The 16,217-nt window shown below is 41.4% G+C and overlaps 1 protein-coding gene across 1 annotated transcript in view; it reads left to right on the forward strand.

The window, feature by feature from the left end:
• The window catches only part of EXT2 (exostosin glycosyltransferase 2), a 124,384-nt gene that overhangs the window by 92,235 nt on the left and 15,932 nt on the right, over positions 1-16,217 (forward strand). Inside the window, exon 10 of the mRNA XM_019746443.3 lies at positions 460-626. Coding sequence (XP_019602002.3) covers positions 460-626 — 167 coding nt within the window. The remainder of the gene's footprint in view (positions 1-459; positions 627-16,217) is intronic.

Here is a 16,217-nt window from a genome sequence, read left to right on the forward strand (position 1 = left end):
ACATTGGGGCAGGCGTCTTCAGTACATGTGTTGTATTTCTTAGAAGAGCTGCAGGCAAGTGTTGGTCTAGGGTGCACCTATCTGAAAGTACGTTGCAGAGATAGTAGAGTTCTGATATTATGAATAAAACCATGGGCCTGAGTATAAGGCAGTCCACACTTGATTTCTTTTCTTGTCATTGTGCTCATGGCTGTTTTCCTTCTCTGTCTCTCAGTTGTGAGTCGAAGCCAATTTGTACATTCTGGCTAAAACAGGATTGAGAATTATTACAGTAGTCTTGTAAGGACTTGGAGAGGATAGACGTATGTATAATATAAAGTATTGTAAAACTGCATTGATAATTTCCCTTGCACACTTGTACGTGTAGATTTAATTGATTCTTACATCTCATTTGTGATATGATGCTTTCACCACTTTTTTGGAGGAGTAAATACCTTGTTTTTTTGTTTTTTTTCCCAGAGTCTCTCTGGCCCAAAATCCGGGTTCCATTAAAAGTAGTGAGGACGGCTGAAAACAAGTTGAGTAACCGTTTCTTCCCTTACGATGAAATCGAGACAGAGGCCGTCCTGGCTATTGATGATGACATCATTATGCTGACCTCCGATGAGCTGCAGTTTGGTTATGAGGTAAGGAGTCTTTAAACAGTATGTTTACATATTTAATATTTATGGCCTATTATTGCTTGTTTTTCTAATAAAGAGTATTATATTTCACTCTCTAAAGTCATAATTTTTAAATTCTAGTAGCACCTAGAAGCTGTGCATGGGAGTGTGGATTATGAAGCTGTTGTTCTTAAAGCTTTGGGGAAACCCTATTCCTAAATGGCAGCTGTGCCCTCCACTAGTTTTGGGAACTCCCAAGGAGAGTCCCAGGGGACATTTTCAAAAGAGCGTCTATAGCATTTAACAAGCACTTAATTGATGTCTCCTTTGGAATAGCACTTCCCCTGATTCGAGCAGCTGGGCACCACAACAATAAAAACATCAGTAAGTGAAGAAGCTGGCGACACTGACAAACAGAAAGCAGACCCTGTTGATGGCTTTCTTTCTGAGTTTTAAGTGGAGAGGCTGGCTGCCTGTCTTTAGGGAGAAACATTCTCTATCACTGTTCATTCTGTGCGGCTGATGGATTAGGCTGGGTTCAAGGGTTAAGTATGGAGACCAGTAAAGGTCTCCCCAGGGGAAAGTGCCAGAGCCGAGGCCTGGTGAAAAGCAATAGGAATTGATGAGCTCTGTCAGGGAGGATGTACGTGAGATGCATGATGGCTGCAGGGGCGTATGGTGCTATCAGACCTAAGCAAAACAGAGTGTATAAATCAATTAGCTACAGCTGGCACAGGGGAAAGTGGTGAAATTTATCCCCAGTAGTTATCCTGCCTTTGGGAGAAAGGTAACCGTCTTCTTTAGTTGACTCAGGATTTGTTGAACTTGAGGTTTTAAATCATGAAATTTTATTAAATGAAGCCATATTTGGTACATGTATTTATTATAGAAATTTATTTTCTAACCCTTAAATTAAAAGTGGACTTTAAGGGGAAGAAATAGGAATCCCCTTACTACCGCCACCACCGAAAATTAAAAGCTCAAGTTTTCCAAGGGTTTTTTTTGTTTTGGCTTTTTGTTTTTTTTTGTTTTTGTTTTTGTCTATAATGTATATGTTTGGGTGTAAAAGAAATCGTTGTGAAATAGGCTGGTGTCTGATACCCTGGTTGATACCGTTAGTGCCCAGTGAAAGACATGAGGGTAGCCAGTAAAACATACATTCATATTTTTGGATTTATTTCAGGCATAGAGATGTCTTTTACATCACCACACCTACGGTGCTGGATGATTTCTCATATACTCCCATTCCCATTTTTTAAAAAAGTAAATTGCTTACTTGTTTCTCTAGCCAACTCATGGCAAAAAGATCAGTTTTTTCTGCCAGTGTTTTCTCTCTTCATTGCCCATAATGGCTTCAAACTATACCCATGTGTTTATTTTTGTGGAAAAAGGGACCATTCCGAGTGAGGTAGCCAAGCCCCAGCGCTGTCTCTTCTTGCAGAGTCTCAGCTCCAGCGTCACAAGCAGCGGTGGGGCTGCGAGACAATAGCTTACTAACCAGCAGTCTTCCCCGTTCGCTGCTCCTCGTCCATATACACCCTTCTGCACAGATTTGAACCTCCATACAGCAATAGTAACAACTTTATTCTTCCGCTAAGAAGATGCAACCATCCTTTATACAAATAAAGACCTCTGATTCCTTCACCCGGAAAGGGAGACACAAAGTCCTGGTGGTCATAATACCAGTCTCTGGGTAATTATTAATTCCTTCTTTAACTTAGTCACAATTCTACTTGAATATTCTGTCACTTAATGAATAAATTGTAGACTTACTTGATCTCGTGTACACCTATTGCTGGAAAAAGAAGGCAGACTGGCTAGGAACCTCAGGCGTTGAGGAAGATCCCAGCAGTGAGTTCCCTTAAGGTTTTCTCTCTCCCTCCCTCCTTCCCTTCTCTCCCCAGCCTCAGTGCTAGAGCAAGATATAATACCTACAATCACAGATAAAAACAAAAACCCGAAAAACCCACTTCCTCTTGCCAAAGACTGGGAAGAGGGCAGCCCTTGCGGATGGAACCCTTTTGGCTGTACCCACTCTACACCAGGCAAGCACCAGGAAAGAAGCCACACATCCCCCTGCCAACAAGGTGCTGTGACTGTGGAAATGTCATGCGGAGCCCTGCACTAACAGGACAGGGGTGGAGACAGCACTCCTGCTCCGCCCCCTCCAGTGTGGAGACTGGGCTAGAACCCAGGTGACCATCCCAGGCCCTGCACTGAGTGAACGTCAGCTTAGAGGCAGCTGCAGAGACTGTGGGGAGGGTCCTGTCCACTGGTCCCAGATAGCAAAGGGGCAGTCCCTTCCCAGCTAGAGAGCAGAGGGAAGATTATGGGAAGGAGGAAGCTGAAAAGGGATTCCTTGCCTGCGTATGAAGTCCTCGGCACACTCCCTTCAGAGCAGCCCATGCATATGACTGACTAGACTCAACACAGCAAAAGCTGTGAGAAATATAAACTATGGTGTAGAATACTGCCCAGGTTTCACATTAGCCTCTGGGGTAGCACACAGGTTGGGCAGACCGGAATAGCACTCGAAAACTAAATTGTTGTTCGATTCACAGCCCACAGAAGGGGGCGAGGGCATGCATTCTGAACCTAAACTCTCGGCTAAAATAGAAAACTGAAAATGAAACACCGTCTCATAATAATACTCAGAATGTTCAGGGTGCAATCCAAAATTATTTATCATACCAAGAACCAGGAAGATGGCAACTTTAATGAGAAAAGGTAATCAACAGATGACACAGATGTTGGAATTATTTGCCAAAGATTTTAAAACTGCTCTCATAAAAAAATCCTTTAATAAGCAGTTATGAGTACTGTTGAAACAAATGGAAAAATAGAAAGTTTTGGCAAAGAAAGAGAAGATATAAAGAAGAACCAGACGGGGAATTCAGAACTGAAAATTACAATAACCTAAATTTAAAACTTACCTGATGGGCTCCGTAGGTGAATGGAGATAACAGGAAAGAACTGGTGAACTTGAGGAAAAGTCAATAGGAATTATTCAGTCTGAACAACAGAGAGAAAATAGATTTTTAAGAAGTGAGCAGAGCCTTAGCGACCTGTGAGACCAAAAAAATAAATAAATAAATCACAGAAGATGCAACATGCGTGGCCTCAGAGTTCCAGAAGGAAAAGGAAGAATGTGGGGCTGAAAAAGTATTTGAAGAAATAATGGCTGAAAACTTTCAAAATTTAACAAAGGACATTAAACTAATGAGGATAAACTAATGAGGAAACCACAAACATCCAAAGAATAAGTTGTATAAATTTATGTCCATTGTATAAGCTGAGTAATTGATATAACAATTGCATAACAATTGTTATATCCAGTAGGAGTTGGAAAAGAAGAGGAGACAAATAAATTGGTGTGTGTATATATATATATATATATATATATATATATATAAAGGAAGCAGAAAATGTGCATCACTGCTACATTCTTTGCTTCTGTAGCTTGGTCATGAGACTGTAATTGGTATTTGTAACTTTCTTCTTACACTGTCTGTTCCATGTTCCCTTTGTTCTCTAGAGTATGTATTACGGACCAGTTTTTTTAATGGCTGCAGTACTACTCAGACTTTCTGTTTCTTCTTGTGTTAGTTTTGATAAGCTGCGTTTTTCCAGGAATCTGTTCATTTCATCTGAATTATAAAATGCGTTGCTATAAAGTCATTTGTAATATTACCTCCTTGTCGTTTAAAGTCTGTAGGATTTGGAATGACGTGTTCTTTTTCATTCCTGATATTGGCAATTTTTGTTTTCTCTTTCTTGATCAGTGTTGTTTGAGGTATATCAATGTCATAATCTTTGCAAGGAATCAACTTTTGATTTTGTTGACTTTCTTTATTGTATATTTATTTTGTATTTCATTAGTTACTCTTTCCTTAATTTCTTCTACTTTTCATGAGTTTAAGTTGCTGTTATTTTTCTAGGGTTTTGATTTGATAACTTAGATCTTTGATCTCAATATATTTTTCTAACATATACATTTAAAGCTGTAAATTTCCCCTTGATTATTGCTTTGGGTATATTCCCAAGTTTTGATTTGTCATATTTTTATTATCCTTGAGTTTAAACTATCTTCTAATTTCCAATTTAGTACCTTCTTTGACCCATAGTTACATACAAGTATATTGCTTACTTTTGCATAGCAAAAGTTACCCCGTTCTTATTGATTTCCTATTTCATTCCACTGTGGTCAGAAAACATACTCCACGTGATTTCAATATTTTGAAATTTATTGAGACTATGGTTCAGTAAAAGGTCTATTCTGTTAAGTTTCCATGTGCACCTAGAAAGAGTATACTTTCTGCACTTGTAGAGTTAATGATCTTACTACATCAATTAGGTAAGGCTAGTTACCTTGGCAATTTCAATTTCAATATAATCGAAATACCACCTTGCTTGTTCCTCTCTAAAATAGGCATCTCTAGTTCTTCTGTTTATTTTTTTCTATAGCCTTTGTCACTATGTAATCATTAAATTCATTATCCTAGTTTAAATAAAAAATAGTTTAAACACAGTATTTAATATGTGAGACTAAGAGAAACCATGCAACAGACCTTTCTTACTGTGACTCCAAAGAATTTTTAGAGAAATCTGGAGAGACAGAGGCATCTTCTCCACCTGGGAATTTTTCAGAAAGGGGAGGCTAGCCGTCTTCCAGTAGCTAGAGGAGTTTTACAGAGTGGAGACAGGATAGACCAAACGACTTCCTGAAATCCCTTTGAGTGTAACGAGTGTAAGGGATCAGAATTCCAGGCAAACCTATATGATATGGTTCCATGTGGGAAAGTACCAGACTTCTGCGCATACCACGAGTCGAACTGCTTCACGTCCCTGTGAAATGCAGAAAGGTGGCCTGTGTGAGGATCCAGGAATGTGTGGAGGTAGTGGCCAGCAGCACGTGAGGAGCCAGAGGCGAGTACGGCAGTTACTTCACGGGAGGGGACCAGAGCTCCGTACCGCGAGCCACCGCCTGTCCTGATCGTGGTTTTGCCACTGCCTCTTCTGCGGCCCAACATGTAGATTCAGCACTAGAGTTACAGCATGTGTTACACAAACATGAGGGCAGTTTAAGGCAGTGCTTCTGTTAGAGGATGGCAAGCACTGATTTACAGATTTGCCATTTTAAAGCCACAGGCTCCGTGGCTTGCTTACAGGGCATAGAGCAGAGAGTAGAGGGCAGCTCACAGATTACACACTTCCCAAAGCTATGAGACGGAAATGGGGGCATAATATAAGAGCTGAGAGATGTGAGGGGAATGGTGGGGGAGGATCTCCCTGGACTGTTAGCCTGACAGTGGTAGTGAAGCCTAGAATCCCTTTCCAGGAGGGAGTTGTTAGAGCCACAGCAGTGCTCTCCCCAGCCTTTGTCAAACCGTAGCACAAACCGGGAATGGGGATGCTGTGTGCTGTGCAGACACGGCTGCTGCACCAGCTGGAACCACCCTCAGGCTTCCCTGCTGACCTGGCTGAGGGGATCAGAATCTCCACGTGCCTGTTAACCATTCCTGGCAGCCCCGGCCTAAAGCTCAGAACCTGAAGGGACCTAGACATCATCCTGCCACTTCATGCTTTATTGCTGAGGATACTGAGGTGCAAAGAGGTTAAGTTACCACTTGAAAGTGTCAAATGTACATTGACTATAACCCTTACAGGTCCACAGAGCAAAGTCTTGGTAATGAAAGGCCAGTCCGTGTAGGAAGGGCCTTTTCCTTCCAGTGTCTGTGACTGAGCACACCCACATTGGGAGTAGAGCCCTAATACTGGGGTCATTATTTATTTAATTGGAAGAAAACACAGGGGTCATTTGCCTGTTTAAATGGGTCATATTCCCTGTTGGAACGCAAAGAGCTTTGGGAAATGTTACATTCCCTCTCTAGCCCCAAAATCAGGAGCTAAAGAATGATCTTCTCTGGCTCTGCGTGTTTCTGACTTGTTTGACAAGCTCTAGTGAGCTACCAGATGTTGAAATTCTTTTCAGCCTGGAATAATTTATTTATCTGTTTATGTATTTTACCAGGAAAGTATCTATTGAGTTCTTGATACTCATTTGCAAGGAACTCCTGGGGGAACAGTAGCAGTGTATAGTGTTACTCGAATGTTTGATGCCCCCCACCCCCTAGTCTGTCTGCTTTTATTTCAGACCTAAAGAACTGGGAAATAAAATGCAATTTGTTCCTCCTTCCCTCCCCCACCTTTAAGAGAGACCATTTAAAACATGTGGCAGAAAATGAGCCATGCAGACTTGGCTGAATGTATGAACCTGTGAATTTATTTTTCCTTTCATACTTTGATCCTCATTTCCAACCATAAAAATTATTAGTAGCACTTAAGTGTTGTACATTTTTCACCTGAGAGATGTGAAATGCTCTTGGCTAGTCATACTGGTTATAAAGTCCGTACTTCACTAAGAGCAACTGTATGTTGTTAGTTAGGTGCCCAAATGCTGATGCCTCCTTTTACTGCCTGGGGATCCCATGGGCAGTAGAGGCTGGTCACACCTCTTGGGTGCTAATAAATTATGAGAATTTATTTGTATTGTTTGTACTTCTCCAAGGCAATGGCAAGTATATACTCTTCAAATACTCATGGGAGGAAAGCAGAATAGCTTGGAATGCCCCATCTTTTCATGAGAACATAAAACCATCTTTGAGTGAGTTTTCCTGGTATAGGAAGCATCAGAAGAAAAGGTGCCCAAGTGAGAATGCGCTTGGTAGTGTGGTCGCACAGAGACGTCATAAGCAGGTAGCTGTGATGAGGGTGGAACTTGTGTTTTGGTTAACAGTGGAAGTGAGGTTGGTTAGGCAGTATAGGGCCAGCTGATAGGCTGAGAGGCCAGCTGAAAAATTCAAAGTGGTAAAGAGGTATCATAGTTTTGTAGAGAAGTGTGTGGTCATAGCAGTCAGATCATAGGATTCATTAGAGATGACAAAGACTGAAGACAGGAAAGCCAGTTAGGCGGTGGCGGTGGGAAATCTATAAACTTAATATTCAAATGGATTGAAGCACCAAGAAGGGAAAGACAGCTTACACATAGCTCAGATTTAATTTGTGATGAAGGAGCTCTGCTAATTGGAGAATTCCAGGGCTGAGACTCTATATAAATAGTTAACGTTTTAAATGTAATTAGTAAAATTTATAGCTATCTGTATATTCATCCAGAGAGAGGGGGAGAGAAGATAAAATCTGCGATTCTAAATAAACTATCCCACTTTTTCTCTTCTCACTATAAGAGCTAAAAGATAGAAACAACCTATCGTAGAATTAGACTTCATAGCAATCTCTTTTAAAATAAGCTAGCAGATAACTTTAAGGGGGAGGGGGCAGCTATCTCTGTCCATCCTTCTCTGAGCCTTCTGCCAATGAAAAGTGCCACAGATACCAGGTCTGAGGAACAAATACATGTAAAACAAGTCTTGGATTGAGTCTGAAGATTGTTTCTCACAGACTTGTGGTAATGATTCTTCTGATGGAAAATTAACTGCTTTCCTCACTGGATTTAAGCCTCAGAGTCCTAAATTTGAAAATGTGCTGTTTTGTTGGGAATCCAGAGCAGGTCTCTCCTGAAAGGGTTTTCTTTATAGTACCTGGAATCACCTATCGCATCCTGCCATGGGCTCTAGAGCAGGCTTACTTACCCTTTAAGATCATCCAGGGCACTGAGAAACTCAATTCTCTGTAGCCAGGAGCATCCCGAAAGGAAAGCCCAAAATGTGAGGGACATCGCTGCAGTGGACGGCTAAGGCGATTATTGGCAGCGTCTCAGCCTTCAGTGAGAAGCCCAGCACCTTAGATTTCCATTGCTTGACCTCTTAGCTGACTCGAGTCCTTGAGCCTTCACGGGGGCTGAGCTAGTGGGTGACTAGGATTGGGAATTCAGGTATCGCCTCCTCTTGTCTGGATGACGGACTGTGGCAGGAGTGCCCGATGGAGCCAGTTCAGGGCTTCGTGCACGTGGCCGCTGGGGGGCTGCAGGCACCCAGATTCTCTGTGGGATACCAGGCCCACTGTGGGCATGCACAGTCAGACTGTGCCAAAGCTGTTCTGGCTCAGCATTTGCTGGGTCTGACACTAATGCTTTACAGTGTAGCTAGACCCATTTTGCCCATGTCGAGCTTTGTGAAAACTCTAACTTTCTTGGGACTTGTGGTGTGCCCTCTTTATTAAGTCTCTGAAGAGGCTGATGGCTCTAAGTGCTCTTGGAGCTTGTCTGTTATATCTGAGTGAGCGGCAGTCCCCCCGAGTGCCCTTCTTTGCCTGGTCATAATATCAGTACAATATTGAATATTGAAAAGGACGTGTGTCTGTCTTGACCTCCGTTTTTCACTTTAAGTACTTGGAGAGTTGCCGTTATAGAGACTGTGGTCTTCAGAAGACAGAATAGGCCAAATGGCTCATTTCTGTGCGTGTCCCCCCGCCCATAAGGTATCGTCAGAGATTCCCTCAGAGCAGACCTGTGGGAGGTTACGGCCAGAGGCTCACCGTTCTTAGAGACGTCTCTCCCTGGGGTCTTCTCCACACTGCTTCAGGCTCCCTGTTTCCAGCCCATAAGAGAACTGAATAACCTGTTGGGTCAGTCCTGTGTCCAGCTTGCATTGATTTACACCCCCAAGACTCACGGGACCTGGAGGGAAAATAGTTCATGTGTGTGGCCGCTGCAGCGAGAACTGCTGAAAGAAGATGAGGAGCAGTGGCCAGGAGCCCACGGAGGTGCTGAGAGAAGCTGCGGTGAAGGCTGACCTCTCGGAGCGCTTCTAAAGCACCCAGTCCCCATCGGAGAATAAGTCAAACAAATATTAAGGGAAGGAAATCGAATATGTATGCTGAACCGTGAAATAACATATGATCGCTTAAAAAAGCACCCAGTTGGGAATTACAATAGAGTGACACTTTTTTCTTCCCCACTGAGCACATTAAAAATAACAAGCTCAGAATTTATTTACATAGCCATTAATGAGACATCAAATGTAGGGCGAGTGGCCCACGCTCCCCTAGAGAAGGTAGCAGCTTCCTGCTGGCACATCTCCCCATCGGGAAGGGGCCTCCTCACAGACTCCCATCCCAAGTAAGTCAGGTGAGTGGGTTTCAGTATGTTTTCCATAAGTGCTTATTTTGTGCCAGGCAATGTTGGTGAGGAAAGAGCTCTCCTGACCTTTCCACTCCCAGCCCCCGGTGTTCCCCACTGGGCCTCCACGTCCTTCCTGCCTGCAGCGCCACCAGGGCCACCTGGCTTTGTAGCTTCATGTCTCAAGAACAAGTGCTTATAATGTGAGATAGTCACTTTAAAGAGGTGTTGGTACCCCTGATAGTTTAAAGAACGCATACTTTTCCTCTTCCCATTCAAAAGACGATACCTGCAATGATATTCCAACCCTGAAAGAATCCATATGTTTGAGGGTTATTGTTCCAAAAGCTGCGTGTTGTCTCATTGGGATTGATTATAGGCTTTCGCTGCTCCAGAAATTCAGAGCTTCAGTATTTGGCTTCTGCTTTGGGGATATGGGGGATTTGTCTTGCATGGGTTGCTTATCTGCCTTGATTCTGATACAGAGATGCTTAAAGGAGATGTGTGGGCAGGACTTGGCCTAGGGCCAGAGGAAATAAAAGCCACAGCAGCATCCAGGCCCAAATTTCCCAGTAGCTCTCTCTGGAGGGCAGTGCCTTTAACTTTCCAAGGAAAATTCTCTGTTACTCCCTAATGTTAAGCTGCACTGTGCATTGCCAGTTGCAACATCGTGAGTTTGAGGCAGTGCTTGGTGATTGTTATTGCATTAGACATAGCGACTCTACATTTTGGAATAAAAAGAAAGAAAACTTAAAGGATCAGAGTAGTCCCCTGACCTCAGAAGTGTCACGATTGGGAAAATGAGTCTCTAGAAAGCACGGTAAACTCTAGTCAGTGTGATGTTTATGGCTCACCTCTTAGATCACATTGATTGCTTCGTGCTCAAAAATTGGTACCTAGGGTTCACATTAATTGTGATTGCAGTATATTTGCTACTGTCTGTTGCCTGGTTTAGATCAAGAGTTGGCAACCTTTAAAGGTCATATTTCTTAGTGTTGGGCTAAAGATTTGAGGGGTGGGGCAGAAGTCCTGATTAAATGTTGACACTGTTCTCAGAGAAGGAAGGAAGGGGCTAACTTCTGACAACCAGAGCCCTAATTAAATTCACAGCGTAGATCTGGGGCTGGATTGAAAAATATCCCCTTTAGAGCTGTCCATTCAGACTGGTTTTATCTGCTTTGTTTACTACTGTGTGACTAGTACTTGATACTTAGTAGATGTTCAGTAAATATTTATTGACTAAATGAGTGAACTTAATGTGTTTGAACATTGAATTTTCTCCTATTTCATTTCAATGAGTGAAATTATAAGGAGTTGCTCAAAGTTAAATATTTCCCGATTCTGTATTAGGTGGGAGAATCCGGTTCTTCTGTTTCTTGGCCTGCTAAATAGACAGCAAAGAATCATTTTGTCCTACTTGCTTACCCAATTGGGGGCAATGAGAATCTCAGTCCTAACTCTGTAATTTCAACTTTTTATTCCCTTTCTTCCCTTAAAATGAAATCCGTGAAGCATTGTCCTTATTCCCTGCTTTCCCACCCCTAACCCAGAAGTAATCTTACTGTCCTCTTAACTCTTTTTCATACTTTTTCCTGTGTCCTTGCTTTGTTTCATCTCTAGCTTTTTATTCATGTCATTAGCTTTTCTAAATGGCAAACTCCATAGTAACAAGATACATGCTTTGTGTTTGTATTCACTCTTTGAAGTGTAAGGCGGTTCCTAAGACTAGTTGGGGCACAACTGATGTTTGACAAAAGGTGCAAACGTAGTTTAGTAGAGGAAGCATAGCCTTTTTAACAAACGGTGGTGGACGAACTGGATATCCATAGGCAAAAATTTAACCTTGGTCTAAGCCTCACACCCAGTTAAAGAAATCATAGTACATCCATACCGTGGAATACTACTCAGCAATAAAAAAGAACAAACTATTGATACACAGAACAAGTGAAAAATTAACTGAAAGTGAATCATAGGCTTAAATGTAAACATAAGGCATTTAGAAAAAAACGTGAGAATATCTTCAGGCTCTCGGGCTAAACAAAGAGCCCTTAGACTTAACAACAAAAGCATAATTAATAAAAGGAAAAATTGATAAATTGGACCTCATCAAAATTAAAAACTTCTGCTCTGTATAAAAACCTTTTGAAGAGGTAGAGAAGACAAGCTGTAGAATGAGAGAAAATACTTGCAAACTATATATCCAACAAAGGACTAAGCATCTAGGATATTTAAAGAACTCTCAAAACTCAACGGTAAAAACCAAACAATCCAGTTAGAACATGGGCAAAGGACATAAACAGACATTTCATGGAAGAGGATACACAGATGGCAAATAGCGTATGAAAAAATGTTCAACATTGTTAACCATTAAGGAAATGCAAACTAAAACCATAATTATATATCACTGTGTACCTATCAGAATGGCTACACTAAAAAAAAAAAAAAGTGACAACATCAAAGGCTGGTTAAAGATGCAGAGAAACTGGATGACCCATCATTGCTGTTGGGAACGTAAAATGGTGCAGCCATTCTGAAGAAGCAGTTTTGGCAGTTTCTTATAAAACTAAATACACAACTACCATATGACCCAGCAGTTGCACTCTTGGGCATTTATCCCAGCAGAATGAAAATTTATGTGCATACAAATTCAAAGCAGCTGTATTTGTAATGGCCAGAAACAAATCAGCGCAGATGTCCTGTGCGTAAATAGTTAAAGAAACCATAATACATCCATACCATGGAATACTACTCAGCAATAAAAAGGAACAAACTATTGATACACAGAACAACTTAGATAAATTGTTAGGGAATTATGCTAAGTGAAAAAAAGCCAGTCCCAAAAGATTACAATACTGCATGATTCCATTTATGTAGACTTTTTGAAATTACAAAATGATAGAAATGGAGAACAGATTAGTGGTTGCCAGGGGGAACCTGGATGGTGGAGGATGTCCATAAAAGAGCAACAGGAGGGACCTAGGTGGTGATAGAAATACTCTGTATCTGGACTGTATCAGTGTCGATATCGCTGTGGTATCACATTATACTTTTGCAAAGTATTGCCATTGGGAGAAACTAAAAAGTACACAGGATCTCTGCAATTTTTTCTTACAACTTCTTTCGAATCTGCACTTATCTGAAAATAAAATGTTTAATTAAAAAATAGTACCACAGCCAGTATGGAAGGCAGTGTGGAAGTTCTTTGAAAAATTAAGAATAGAATTACCATATGACCCAGCAATCCCTCTCCTGGGTATCTACCCAAAAAATCTGAAAATATTTATCCATAAAGACATACATGCTCCAATGTTCATTGCAGCTTTATTTACGGTGGCCAAGTCATGGAAACAACCAAAGTTCCCTTCGGTAGATGAATAGATGAAGAAGTTGTGGTATATATACACAATGGAATACTATTCTGCAGTAAGAAAAGATGAAATAGTACCATTTGTGACAACATGGATGGATCTTGAGATTATAATGCTAAGCAAAATAAGTCAGACAGAAAAAATAGAGAACCATATGATTTCACTGATATGTGGTATATAAAACTGAAAACAACAAAAGAACAAGACAAACAAATGAAGAAACAAAAACTCATAGACACACGCAATAGTTTAGTGGTTACCAGAGAGAGGGTAAGGGGGGCGGGGGATGGTAGATGAGGGTAAAGGGGATCAAATATATGGTGATGGAAAGAGAACTGACTCTGGGTGGTGAACACACAATGTGATATATAGAGATGTATTACAGAATTTTACACCTGAAATCTATGTAACTTTATTAACAGTTGTCACCCAATAAACTTTAATTAAAAAAAGAATAGTACCAAAAATTATTAGAACTGATAAATGAATTCAGTAAAGTAGTAGGATACAAAATTAATATTCAGAAATCGGTTACATTTTCATATACCAATAATGAATTGTCAGAAAAATTAAGAAAACAATCCCATTTGCAGTTATATCAAAAAATAAAATACCTAGGTATAAATTTAACCAAGGAAATAAAAGACCTGTACTTGGAAAATTACAAGATTTGAAGAAGATACAAATAAATGGAAGCATATACCATGCTCATGGATAGACAGAATTAACATTGTTAAAATGTCCATACTATCCAAAGCAATCTATAGATTCAGTGCAATCCCTATCAAAATAACAATGGCATTTTTCACAGAATTAGTACAAATAATCGTAAAATTTATATGGCACCGCAAAAGACCCCAAATAGCCACAGCAATCTTGAGAAAGAAGAACAAAATTGGAGGTATCATAATACCTGATATAGAAAAGAAATAATAATGGTAGTTTAATTATTGAGTATTTTATCTGTGAGTTGAATGCATAAATTAATTAAATAGGAATACTCAAATCTCTCCATCCCTAAACTCTGTGATTTTAGCTTGCTGTTGGATTGCCTTTCTAGAACTTGATATTGGGATTAATATTTTTAAGATACGTGGAATGTCTCTGGATTTTTTTTTTTTTTTTTAAATGCTGTTGAGGACATCATCTGTTTTGACAGTTTGGACTTTATTGTAGTTTTTGCCTTTTATTGTGAGCCACCCCAAATCATTCTTTGGGAAATAGATGGGATATAAATAAATAATTCGAAAGAGTCCGTCTGCTGCTTGATTCTCCACCAAGAGATTCTAGGGTTTAAGCACACACACAGGGCACTATGATGAATTGACTCATTAAGAAATTATATTGGAACCACATTTATGCTTTGAAGTCAGCCAGGATTACAGAGTTTGTGGTCAGTGCCATTTTCCTCCCTTTCTACAGTGAGAAGAAAACAAAAAGCCTTGGCCTGTTTTGCAATAGCATCCCTGACTACAAGTGATGGATGTCACCAGGGCAGTGACTTGAAGTAACGAGTTGTTATTTTGCTGGACGAGAACTAATTAATATCTTTGGTCCCCAGTCATTTAAACTGAGCTTCACCAAAATCAACTGGAAATTTTGAAGGCTCAATAATGGGTGTTTATAAAAACTAAAGTCTGTTTCCACTTGTGCAGGATTTAAAGAGAATAGCCATTTGGCTTATGATCACTATTCCTTTAACTTCATTAAACAATCCCCTGGGATCAGACTTAGAAATCGTATGCTCCCCCCCGCCCCGCAGTGGAACTGAGCTTATGGAAATAAAAATGATTTCATGTTTAGTGGCACTTAAGGAGCACAAAGTTAGAAAACCCATGGCCTGATCCTGACCCATCTTTTCATCCTCCCATCTCTTCAATCTCACGTCTCCTCTTCTTTATTATCTCTCAAGGGGTTCATTGCCTCATGAAAAACAGTAGTTGAGTTTAATCTTTTGTTCAGCTGCTTTTTGCCGGTATTTCCTTCTCTGCCCCAGAGCCTCACAGATGACAAGGTTCCAGTAGGCCCAGGGAGGTCATATGTGGAATCTCGCTGGTTTCCTACACAGCCAACAGGAGTTCCTTCTTTTAATGGTGTGAGCATGTGGCTTTCTTTCCGAAATGAAAACCACATTCATGAAGAGCCTTCAGCTTTTAGAAGATGAGCGCCGCTGGGAGCCAAGGGTTTTCTCTTGTCCCCCACCTCCTCTCCCTACCCCATTCGGTTCTCAACTTGGTCATTCGGGGTGCACGTGTGACTCTTACCATCCTGCCACTGGCATCTCAGAGCCAAAGGACATAACATTGAGTGTGATTTAAGACATTATCTAGCTTTGTTTTGTAAGTGAGGGATTGCGCTTGGGGAGATGAGGTGCTTCTTAGAATCAGAAGAGTGGGAAACCGTGACTTCACGAAGAGAGGACTGGACTGGGCGTGAGGACCCAGCTTGAGCTGGCAGCGTCACCTCAGGACAGTGGCTTCCTCGCCAGCTCTCACCGTTCTCACCTGCACAGCGAGGGAACGGGGTCGAATGATCTCTGCCTCCCAGGTGACCCCTGAGTGCACATCTGCAAATCAGAGAGAGTGTGGGCAGGGATCAGCAGCTCAGACCAGCGAAGTGTGTGTCTTCTCACCACCCACAGGAGGCACATGGTTATGCCAGCTGGTGAAACGGTATAGATGCAAGGAGGAGGCGAATGTCTTAAAGCCACTTTCTTCAGTTGTGTCTTCCTGATAGCAGTAACGGGTGAAAGATTTAATAGCAGACGTTCCTCTGTCAAGTGTGGCCAACCTCAGTCTGTCTGTCTGCCTTCAGCACTGCCCCAGCCCAGAAGCGGGAACGTGAAAGGCTTGTAGATCATGCCCCCTGGCACCAAGGCACTAACTTCCAGCCAAACTGGGGCAAATAGGATTGCTGCCAAAACCCCAGAAGCCTTCCCATGATGCTGGTTTTCCTGCTTGGCTTATATTAAGCAGAATCCTGCCTTAGGTTGGTGAGGTCGCTGATAGGATCTAACAGGTAAATCTTAATACATAACACAGCATGTACATGTATTTGTCAAAACCAGTCAGCGTTAGGGAATGCCAGGTGATAACTTCAGGGTTCCCTGCTCTAGATGTCTAGCATTAGCATTTAATTGTATCCAATCATGGACAGAGCACCCCCTTGACA

This window comes from Rhinolophus sinicus, chromosome 14, assembly GCF_057876585.1.
Source record: "Rhinolophus sinicus isolate RSI-liver-muscle chromosome 14, RSI-T2T, whole genome shotgun sequence".
NCBI lineage: Eukaryota > Metazoa > Chordata > Mammalia > Chiroptera > Rhinolophidae > Rhinolophus > Rhinolophus sinicus.